General features: G+C 32.5%; 1 protein-coding gene across 1 annotated transcript in view; it reads left to right on the top strand.

Annotated features, from left to right (window-relative positions):
- Nucleotides 1-12,569, top strand: part of CCDC178 (coiled-coil domain containing 178) — a 630,290-nt gene that overhangs the window by 71,530 nt on the left and 546,191 nt on the right. Inside the window, exons 3-5 of the mRNA XM_074277537.1 lie at nt 4,285-4,371; nt 9,029-9,136; nt 11,732-11,871. Coding sequence (XP_074133638.1) covers nt 4,285-4,371; nt 9,029-9,136; nt 11,732-11,871 — 335 coding nt within the window. The remainder of the gene's footprint in view (nt 1-4,284; nt 4,372-9,028; nt 9,137-11,731; nt 11,872-12,569) is intronic.

Here is a 12,569-nt window from a genome sequence, read left to right as displayed (position 1 = left end):
GGCAAAGTTGACCACTTTTTCTTATAAGGCATCTCTTTTCTAATTCTTTCCTATATAGATGTAATTTTAATCTTTTATCTGTTCATTTCTTGTAAATATGCATGTAGTTCCTTTATGGAAAGCCATTTTTTTTCTCATTTGAGTTGTAACTTGGAATTAAGGTGTTATTCTCTCCTTTTCAGGAATCTCTATATTTGCAAAGATTTTTGATAGTGATTGTGCTTCCTTTTATTTACTCATCTGACCACGTTTTGTTCCTGAATTGGAGCTTTGTACTTTTGGATGGAATGATTAACCCTGCTTGCTTGCAGCCAATATCTCCTGGATAATTGTGCTGACCTCTGTCTCCTATGGTTAGATCCTCTTGGATACTTGGGATTCAGAGCCCTAGGGTCACCCAGGCCCATCCTGACATCTCAGGTCAGAATTTGAAGGAAGTCAAGGCCCTTGGGCTTAGAATGCTTTGGTTTGAATGCAGGGATGCTATTTCTTTCTGGTCCCTCTCCAATTCTGCCTTTGTTGCCTTTGGACTTGTTATACGTATTCTGCTAGAAGCTTCCCTTTCATATTAGCCATGGAATTCTTGCTAATTTTTGATACCGTTTTGAAGTAGATATGATCCTTATTGTAGCTTCTGATTTAATCAAATCAGATTTTTAATCAAATCAAATCAAATTTTTTTAGTCTATGTAAATGTTAGGTTTTTGCCAAAATAGTTATGTAGAAACTGGACATTCTGCCTTACACTTATATATTAACAGGATGCCTTTTAATTGGATTACCTTCATTAAATCTGTCCTACAAAACAGTTGCCAAAATCAACTTCCTCAAGTTCAAATCTGACCAGATTATCCTTCTTCCCTTCTCCCACATAGTAAATGTATGACTCTATAGGCTAAAGATAAAACTCTCTGTTTTAAAACTCTTTAGCACTTGGACCTTTTGTACTATGTGCTAAGCACATAGTAACTTCTTCAAGGGAAAGACTGTGTATCTTTTTCATTTGTTCATTTATCACTGTGCCTTGTACATAATGTTGAATTAATGCTTATTGACTGAGCTATTCTGTCTTCTCCTTCAGGAGAGAAGAAAGTTATTTTAACATAATTTCTAATTTTTCTGTTTCATGCATTATTAATTACCATTATTTAGGACTTAAAAGGCACACTATTATTTATATCTGAAGTTTTACATTGAAATAGGGTATAGGATAATGCTTAAGACACTATTCTTTTTTGTGTCTTAATTTTCTAGTACAGAAATTTAATAACCACAGAAATTGACAATGGGCAGATTTTTCACATAATTATCTTACCAATGGGAAATATATGCTAATTTATCTTCAAACATTAAGGAATGAATTAATTTTAGGTTGATTTTCTAATAGTATGGAACATTAGTAAAGTTATTTCATGTAAACTCTTCCATCTTAGGAAATTGCTGGAAAGATTATGGAAACAAAATGCACATTTTATAATTTTTTAAATAAAGTTAAATTTTGCTTTCTTCACAATAACCTGTGTGGATTGAAGAATCTTCTCTGAAGAAATTTATTACCATCAACTTTTTGATTTTTAAATGGATATGAAATATGGGAATATAGTTAATGTATCTATAGGGACTGGTAAAAGATCTATATCTTTAGCAAATTAGAAAGCATTTCCATTTTAAAGAGTTAATTTGGAAAGTACTTAAAATGACCAATATGTAAAATCTAGTTAGGATTTTTTTTTCCTGAATGAAGGCACAGTTATACTCCTAATTTGATAAAACCTTTGCAAAAATGTATTTTGCAATTACTTTTGTTAATTATTAAATATTATTTTAAATACAATCAAAGTGACTGTTTAAGTGTCAAGTTTGATTGTTGATGTTAGGAAGTAATTCACAAAATACAAAAACTTAGCAGCTGGATGGTAGAGTGTACTTGACCAAGAACTGTATTCAAAGCTGGCATTAGATACTATCTATTTGTCACTGAGCAAGTAATGTAACCTTTGTTTGCCTCAGCTTCCTCAATTATAATGAAGATAATAATAGCACCTACCTCCCATGCTTGTTGTGAAGAACAAGTGAGACAATATTTGTAAAGTATTTAGCATAGTTGACAATACATGTTTTTTGTTTCCTTCTTTCCCTCCATATACCATGGCCAATCCTCTTTCTGGTTGCTTCTAAGGAATATAAACAATGATTCAGATGTTCCATAAAAAGAACAAAGAATAGCTCAGGATCTTCTACACAACAGTTTTATTAATATATAAAATGAAGTGAAATATTGTCCAAATGTAATGATAATGATAGTTAATATTTATATAGAACTTAAAGGTTTTCAAAGAGCTTAACATATATTATCTTATTTGACACAACTCTGTGATATAGTGCTATTATTATTCCCATTTTATGAATGAAGAAACTAATGATGAAAGAGATTGATGTGGTCAGGGTCACCTAGCCTGTTAGTAAAAGCCTAAGGTTTTTATTTTTGAATTCATATTCAAGTGTTCCAAATTCCAAGTCTGATTCCACATTCACCACATATCCTAGCTTCCAGTACTATGTCAATTTACTTTTTTTCCTTTTCTTTCTTTTTTAAATTGAAGCCTTTTATTTGCAAAGCATATTATGCACGGGTAATTTTTTTCAACATTGACCTTTGCATAACCTTTTGTTGAAAATTTTTCCATCCTTCCCCCCACTCCCTCCCCTAGCTGGCAGGTAGTCCAATACATATGTTGAAATACATGTTGGATCCAATATATATATATATACACACATATTTATATAGTTATCTTGAAGGAAGAAAAAGAAAAACTGAGACAAACACAATGCAAGCAAATAACAACAGAGAGCGTGAGAATGCTGTTTCATTCCACACTCTGTTCCCATTCTTGGCTCTCTTCATTACTGAACAAGTGGAACTGGTTTGAATCATCTCAATATTGAAGAAAGCCATGTCCATCAGAATTGATCATTGTACAGTCCTCTTGTTGTGTACAATGACATCCTGGTTCTGCTCATTCCACTTAGCATAAATTAATGTAAGTCTCTCCAGGCCTCTCTGAAACCATCCTGTTAGTCATTTCTTATAGAACAATAATATTCCATAACATTCATATACCATAACTTATTCAGCCATTCTCCAATTGATGGGCATCCACTCAGTTTCCAGTTTCTAGCCACTACAAAAAGGGCTGCCACAAACATTTTTACACATGTGGGTCCCTTTCCCTCTTTCAAGATCTCTTTGGGATATAATCCTAGTAGAAACACTGATGGATCAAAGAATATGCACAGTTTGATAGCTTTTTGAGTATAGTTCCAAATTTCTTTCCAGAATGTTGGATCCATTCATAGTTCTGCCAACAATGTATCAGTGTTCTAGTTTTCCCACATCCCCTCCAACATTTGTCATTTTTTTCCTTTCATTTTAGCCAATTTAACAGATGTGTAGTGATATCTCAGAGTTGTCTTAATTGTCATTTCTCAGATCAATAATGATTTGGAACACCTTTTCATATGACTAGAAATAGTTTCAATTTCTTCATCTGAAAATTGTCTGTTCATACCTTTTGACCATTTATCAATTAACTTTTAAATATTTACTTTTAAACTTGAACATTACTTTTAGGATCCTAAGATCATAGCAGTAGAACTGGAGGAGGATTTAGATCTCACCAGTTCAACTGCTTCATCTTATAGAAGATCTTGAGATCTAGAGGATTGCCTGAAGTCACAAATGCAGCACTAAGTGACCAGTGGTAAGAGTTGGTATTTGAATGTGTGAATCTTGATTACAAATCTATTGGCCTTTCCAGAATACTATACAGAGCCTAAATTTAGCTCTAAGTAATAGGACTCCAAATCCATTCTTCTTTCTAAGAATAAAAATAAAATAACAATAACAATAGTAATAATAACAATAGTGATAATAAAATAGTGATAATATTTTATAATAATCTAAAATTTGCAAAGCACTTTGTAATTTTATTTGATCTATATTTTCACTATGTTGCACTTAAGAGACCTGAATTTATAATAAAAAGGTTACGTTTTGAACTGGTTTAGTGAGTTCCTCATTTTTAACTTCTAGGTGGGGGAAATCTAGAATAATATTGTCTAAGAAAAAAATTTATAGAATTCTGATTAATTCTTAAGCTTTTAAATCCATCTCAAGAATGTGACATTGAAATTTTAACTTCATAAATTATTTAATTATTTTAAAATATAGATTTTTATAATTAACATTTTCTAAAATACTGTTTTTGTTTTATGTTTTTAAAGGCCAGATGCTTTTACAAGCCTTAACCCTAATTCAACAAAATGAGGACATTGAGGAGGCACTTAGACAAATACGAATTCTTTCAAGAAGTAAGGTTAAATTGTTATTAAAAATAATATTTATGTTAGATATATATGAAGAATTTTGTGGTAGCAATACAGAGTGCTTAAATGATTACATAAAAATTGTTTTGTAAACATAGGTATGTCATTGTATTTTGAACAATGTCTGCCTTGGACTTGTGTGGTAATTCAGGTTTGGGATTGGAATGAAATAACATGCTTGTAAACTATACAAACTTTAACAAAAATAAATTTGTTCAACAACACAGGGAAAGGTTATTCAGTAAAAATTTGCTATGTTTGTGAACCCATTCAGCAGGGTCTGGTTTACTTGCATGGGAGTAACCTTGATTACTTACGATTTAAACAGCTGTGAAACTGTATAAATGGTTTTGATTTGTTAAAATGACAAAAAAAAAAAAAAAAAGGAAAATGAGAAATACTGGAGGGTATATAAGAAAAAATAAATACACTAAAACTCTCTTGGTAGAGCTGAGAACTAATCTAACCATTCTGGAAAGAATTTTGGCACTGTTGCCAAGAAGTTATAAAACTGCACATACCTTTTAACCCAATAATATTGCCAGTGAGTCTATATTTCAAGGAGATCAAAGAAAGAAAAAGACCCATATATACAAAAAATATTATAGCAGTTCTTTTTATAGTGGCAAAGAATTGGAAATTGATGGAATGCCCATTAACTGGGAAATAGCTGAACAAGGTATAGTATATAAATGTGATGGAATGTTGTTGCATAGTTTAAAAGTGTTGAATGAAATAATTTTAGAAAAACTTGAGAAGACCTCTTAGGAACTGATGCAAAGGGAAATAAGAGGAACAAGAAAAATTTACATGGTGACAAAAATTTAAAGACAGTCAAGAGAAAGGCTTAATATTAGAAAGGCTTCATAACCTTGATCAATACAATTACCCTCCACAATTTTAAAACATTAAGAATAAACCTTACTGTTCATTTTTAGGCAAAGACCTGATGGACTGAGACTATAAACTGAAGCATATTTTTTTTCTTTTTCTTTTTTTGATGGGGCAGGAGAGGGTAGAGAGGGTGTAGCTAATGTATAATTTGTTTTGCATGACTATACTTTTTTATAATACATTTTATTTTTCTTGTCTTCTTGTTTGGTGTGGGATGGAGGGGAGAAGGGGAGAGAATTTGGAAAAAATTAAAAAATTTAAAAAATTAAAAGTCTCTCTATCCTATAAAAAAAGGGAGTCTCAAAATAGTTCAAGCAAGAGTCTGACATAACAAAGATCCATTTTTTTTTCATCATCAGTAGTCTCTGGGATCATCATCATCATCATCATCATCATCACAAAAAATAATGATCAAGTGAGCATTTATATAGCATTTTATTGTTTGAAAAGTGCTTTACAAATATTCTCTTATTCGAGCCTTACCACAATCCTAGGGAAGGGGTAATTGTATACTCTATGATTGCTTAGTATAGAATAGCACAATTCTATGAAAAATGAAAATTCTGAAATTTTGAAAAGATAATAGAGATGCATGATAGGTACAATATATATGTATGTATAAACAAACAAAAAAGAAAAAAAAAAAAACCTGTTACATATCCTTAGTTGAACTGGGCATAAGGAGTCATAAACAATTACAATTAGTATTTGTATAGTGCTTTAAGACTTGTAAAGTGCTTTAAAAACATTATTTAATTTAGAGGTAAGCATTGTTAAGGTGGATAAAATGCTGGGCCTGGAATAAAAAAAGATTTGAGTTTGGCCTCAGATATTTCCTAGTATGGTCCTGTGAAACCTCTGTTTGCCTCAGTTTCACCATCTGTAAAATGTGTATACCTACTTTTCAGGGTTGTTGTGAGGATCAAATGATATAATATTTGTCAGTAAAAAAAACAAAACAAAACAACAAAAAAGCATTGAATACAGTGCTTGGTACAAACTAACTTCTCTAAATAAATGCTTATTCCCATCCCTTTCTCCTTTCTTCTTTTGTTCCTCACAGTAGCCCTGAGAAGTAGATGCTATTATCCTCATTTTATTGACAAGGCTGCTGAGGTAATACAGTAAATGATTTGACCAAATGTAATATATAAAGTAAATTTTAAACTAAATTAGTCTTGACTCCAATTTTGGTACCCAATCCACTGTGCCACTTTGTGTCATCCAAAAGATTTAGCAAGACTGAAGGATTCACAATAGATAGTGAGCATGTACATGATATTAAAAGATCCAATTCTGGAGTTCTTAGCCTTAGTCTCATGGACTCCTTTGGCTGTCTGTGGAAGCTCATGGGCCACTTCTCACAATTATGTTTTTAATTCATTTAATAAAATATAGAGCATGACAATGGAAATTAATCATATTGAAATATATTTATTAAAATATTAAAACAGTTACACAGACCCCAAGAGAAGAACTCTTGATATAGAAAATCCATAGAATATGAATGGATCTCCTGTAAAGAGTTTATGGGAGAACATGGACTAGATTCTGACCACCTGTAAAAATGTTTGTCAGTTGTGAACAGTATGTGTGGAAAGATTACCCATGTCAATGATCCACTGACATAATATGGGTAGAGCATTGTGTTGTATATCTTAAAAGATACAATAAAAAAGAGATGGCATCTAGCAGCTGCAGTGAGAGCTCAGTTGAGATTCTCTTACATAAATTTTCAAGTAACTCAAAAGGTTTCATGATGTTCTCCATCTCTGCTCAGCAGGACATAGATAGGAGTGAAGGAAATGGATTGTGTGAATGATCTAAGGTTGAGGCTTTCCAGGACACAATCAACAATATTATAAAGGGGCCAGGAACTCAAGAAAGGAGGAAAATATAATTAAATATGTTTGCCAAGGAGTCAAGATATCATCACATCACCTCCATCTCCCCTTCTAATCTTTGTACACTTTACTCCCTGCCAGGTGTGCTTTGAAATAGAGACACTGGCCTCCTGGATGTTTCAAGAATGTGAAACTGCCTCTCTCAGCTCTGGGCATTTTCCCTGGCTATTCCCCATGATTGGAATGCTTTCTTTTCTGATCTCTACTATTGGTTACTCTGACTTCCTTGAGGTGTTGACAAAAATCTTATTTTTTCATAAGAAAACTTTCTCAAAACCTCTTAATTTTAGTGGTTTCCCTCTTTATCTTTTATCTCTATAGTCTCTATACTTGTTTTCCTATTATTTTTGCCATTAGATTATAAACTCCTGAGGTCAGGGATTGCTTCTTTTTGTAAATCCAGAAATTTACACAGTGATGGCACAGAGTAGGCATTTAATCTATCTATCTTGTTTGATTGATTGAAACCTACCTTTCTCTGAAGACCATCTCTGATTGAAATGCAAGTGGAATTGAGTAAGAAAAAAAAATCTCACTGACAAAGGACCTCCTTAGTCCATGTTTTTGTTTTTAGTAGATTTATCTGTTGCTGATTATTACAATAGCAGCAATAGCTCTGCGTTTATATTGTGTTTTGGCAAGTGATAATGATGATGATGGTGACATTTTTAATCATAGTGATGAGGTTTAGAATTGGGGGTACCTAAATGAAATTGGGGTTTAATTGAAGTCTAGTGGCAGGTTTGGGGTACAGGGAGTCAAATGGAGCTCCCCTGTAACCCCTTTGGATTCAGCGCAAGGATACAGAGTTAAATGAGGTCTAGTAGGGGCGCAAGAGTCCCCTATAAAGGAATTTACAGACCTGAAAACCTAGATTGATAAAAGAGGTTTATTATGGGGTTTGGAAGTAAGGTTAAAAGGTGTTAGGTAAAGAGAGGAGGGCACCAGAACCAGGGTTCTAGTGGACAGAAATCCTTTGACATGCCAGACATAAGGGACCTCTGCAAAGAGAGAACTCCAGCTTGGCTCTTTTATAATAGGGGCCTTTGGCTATAAGCTAATGGGGGAGTAGTAGGTGAGTCCCAAGTTGGCTCTTGGTTAGGTTTCAGCCAGGGTTAAAATTTGAATTGAATTCAATGGGTTTCAGGATTGAGCCAGATAACAAACATGAAACTGTTTGTGTTTTGGGTGGAGTCTCCTCCCAGAGGCAGAGGAGATTTTCTCCTTTAAAGATTTTTCAGAGTTTTGGGGTTTCCTTGTCTATAGCTAGAATATATATATATTCCAGGCACTCTGCTAAATGTTTTATAATTATTATTTTATTTTGTCTTTGCAGTAACCCTGGGAAAACAGATGCTATCATTCCTGTTTTACAATTGAGAAATCTGAGGCAGACAGAGATTGGCTGAAGTTACATAGCATATCTGTTTCTTACATGCAGAAGACTAGAAGTGGGGGACAATATAAAGGCTTATGTTAAAGCAGGAGAAAAAGGATGAGATGCAGAAAACAGAAAAAACAGGATATATTTCCCCCTCCTTCTCCAATACCATCCAGTCCAGTTTGTAAGATCTGATTAGAGAGAAACATGAGCAAATATAGTCAGTCACATGTACTAAGCATTGACAAATCCATAGGCTAGACCAGAATATTAAATGTAATATTTATGTTATCACTTTACCAAATGTTTGCCTTACCTAAATAAAGACAGAACAAAGTTGTTTTTCTCTGGACAAACTGCAGTGGGAATTTGGGGAAAGGCCTTGTTGGAGGCACAGAAAATTTTTGCTAAGCCAGTTTAGCCCCAGCTTGATATAGAACATAACTGATCTTTTTGTTCACAGACCGAGGTAAGAAGACAACATTGGAGCTATTGAAATTGTTGACTGCTTACTGCGATGAAAAATTTGACCTAGACAAGGAGTTGGAGGAATTAGAAAGTATTCCACCAAGTAAGTTCTCCATCATTTTATTGTGCTAACTTTCATATTACTTCATGCAGGGAATTTTATAGTTGAAAGACATCTTAAGTTTTAGTTCAACTCCTTTATTTTACAAATGACAAAACTGGGACCCAGAGAGATAAACTTAGCTGTTCTATTCAGTGTCATATTCAGTTCTGGAACCCAGGTTTGTTTTTTTTTTAATCTTGATCCTTTGAAAAAAGTTTTTCTTACCAAATAGCTCCAAGAATTCAAATTTTGTGAAATAAGCAAAAGCCCATGTATTTAGAATCTTGAATTCTAGTTTTAGTTGTTGTTCAAAATTAATCCTAAATTTATTACAGAATTTCAAGAAACTTTTAATTTTTCAAACTTGTTTTCCCAACTTTTAAATATGTGAAATGTTAAATATGATCAAAAAAGTATTGTGGAGCTCAACTAGCATTCATAAATATTTGGAAAGTATCATATATTTGTGTGTGTATCACACATATAGCTATATATGAATCATTGTTATTCTTGTGTCCCTTATATTTAATGATGCATATCAAATATCTTAAGTATAATGGTAACCATTAGATTATTAAATTTGTATCAAAACCTCTTGCTTTCAAGTTTCAGGGAAAAAAGGTTAGATGTTTGAAATGTTTTATTTATCTAGGATGTCAAAGCATTTTAAAATCATTTTTGTTTGATTTTTGTCATTTTGCCACCATTATAAATTACAGTAGATTTAGTTTGTTACTTAGCAAAACATTACTTTCATTTACAAGTACTCAGATTGTGTCTTTTTGAAGATTACTTCTATCTTTGTTAAAAAAAAATAGGATTAAAAACAATACTATTTAATTTATTAGTTTTAACCAAAGGGTAAGGAGTCTATAGGATCTTCCATAAGATATAACATGTCTTAAAGGTAGTTCTCACCAAAAAAAAACTTATATTGTCTAAAAGGGAATAGCCACAATTCCCTGGTAATCCCTGAAGATCAGATGAAATAAACATAGCATTCTTTTCTCATGGAGGCAGGGAACCTATTTTACATCTACATTTAAGAAGAATAGTGAATATAATTCTAATTGGGCCAATAGAATTCCTTAGAGCCCATAGTCCTGCAAGTAATCACTTTAGTAAAGTTGCACAGACAACTTTGCAAAGCTTTTGGGACCTTCAGCAGATTCTGGTAATTTCAAGATTAGAATCATTCAGGCACATCAGTTAGAGTTGATTGAATGATGCATACAACCTGAATGCTATAGTGAAACTATCTATCATATTTCATTTGAGACTCCAATCTTCATAAAGAGAAGGTGGAAACCTTATCTTATTATAAGGAAGGTGGTGACCAGCTATTCCATTTTGTGACACGAGTAATTCAGGCTAGAAATAAAGAACATTTTTCATGCATGAGTGGTTGAAACATTGTTAGCAAAGGAAGATGTGGAATTTTCCTGAGAATATTGAAAATGGATGGAAAAACTTGTTCAAGTAATACAAGTAAGATTTCTCTGGAAGAAAGGCTTGTTCTAACATTTGTATTTCATAATTCTTTAATTCTATGATGCTATGAAACTATTAATTCATGGTTTATCTTAAAGCCTTTGTTTAACATTCCATCTTGCTAATTGAGGTTTATTATTGTTTATCTCACTGGTATATTGTATCTCCATTGGTGATATTTTAGTTTCTGGATTACTGATTTTTAATTTTTTTTCCTCCTGGATTGCTTAATTTTAAATTTTTCCTCTTAATTTTTCTTAATTTTTAATTTCCCCTAAATTTTCTTTTATATATTTCACTGTTTGTAAAATGAAACTTAAAAGCTCCATTATTAGTGAGTGAAATGCCCCTCTTGCTTCCTTATTTTCAACAATATAAAATTTATATTATCATATAACTTTTTTTTGGTTATATTTATTGCAGTTATGAGGTAAATTGAGCCATGAAGTTCTGAACACGATCATATTATTAACAAAGTATAAATTTGGCAGTAAACATGGTTTTGGCCCCCTCAGAAAAGCCAAGGCATAGAATTAGGGGGACAATTCTCTTTTATGGACAAAAGAAGGAATCCAGAATAGCTGGTAGTATCGTATATATACGAAAAATGGTAGTATCGTATATATACGAAAAAACAAAACAAAAAGTATGATTAATTAAAAAGCTTGTGGCATCATAGCTGAGAGGAACAATATCATTGGCTAGAAATTAGAAATGAGGAACTAGTTACAACTTTTCCTTTTATCTTTTCACTAAGAAATGTTCTTTGGGTCTTCCTGTAAGGGTAGTTTAGTTATCCTGGACCAGACAACCCTAGATAATAGGCCAGATTCTTTGGCATCCAATTCTTTGGCATCCACCTGCATCATTTAAGGATTACAGATTTCCTTGAGGCAAGAACAGAACAGTGATTAGTAGGAAAATTGAACTTCTAAATTTAACTTAGGGACATTAAGTGATTTACAAGAAAGCTGAATCTCCAAACTTAACTCTGAGACAAATGAAACATGACTGAGGCAGTTACAAAAATGTCAAGAATGATACAGAATGAAATGAATAACAAAATAGGATCAATTTGATTTTCCCAATTTTTATTCTTTCCAGAAAAACATGATGATTTTCTCTTGGGCTACCCTACTCGTCGAATAAGTTGTGCTGTGGTAAATACACCATCACCATGTGTCAACAAAACCATTGGTCACCTTGAAGATTTGGAAATAAAGATAGAAGAATGCTTTCATCAGGTATAGCATCATCATGAATGCTAAAATAGTTGTAGACTTTTAAATTTCCACATACCTTTACATTTTTTTTTAAAAATGTAATTTTTCTTATTCCTTTTCATTTAAAGGTTCCAGGAAATATTTTTCTGAAATAAGCTGTTTTATGAATCTGAACTTTGTGACTAATTTTGTTCAAATTATACTAATAATCGAGATTTCTATAACACTATATCTTTAGCTCCTTTGGTCCTCATAGTAACCTTGTAAAGTAGTCTGTACATATATATTATTCTATTTTACAGATGGGTAAACTCAGTCTCTGGGAAATTAATGACTTGATTAGGGCATACAGTAAATATGGATCAGAAGCAGGATTCAGGTTTAGATCTTCAGATATCCAGTACTCTCCTACTATTTTACATTTGTTTTTGAGGATATTTAGAGTTTATAAAAGTGAAATTATCTTATTAAAAAGAGCCCTTATCTGTCTAAATTCATGCAATCCTAGATTTGTTCTTTATCTAGAAGCAATCATGCTAAGTGGTAATTTCCATAAACCAACTCAACTAGTTAATTACATAATGTTTACATTCTTTGTGGGAGGGGGGCACTAAACTGATGAGATGATTAGATGGGTAAGTTGATTCATTAAAGGATAGTATGTCCTTTGTTAGGAGTTATTTAGTTGTAAGGAAATACTGGATGGGTCTGTCGAGAAA

Source organism: Sminthopsis crassicaudata, chromosome 1 (assembly GCF_048593235.1).
Source record: "Sminthopsis crassicaudata isolate SCR6 chromosome 1, ASM4859323v1, whole genome shotgun sequence".
Lineage (NCBI taxonomy): Eukaryota > Metazoa > Chordata > Mammalia > Dasyuromorphia > Dasyuridae > Sminthopsis > Sminthopsis crassicaudata.
The sequence above is the reverse complement of the archived record's forward strand: the minus strand, read 5'-3'. Positions and strand labels throughout refer to the sequence as shown.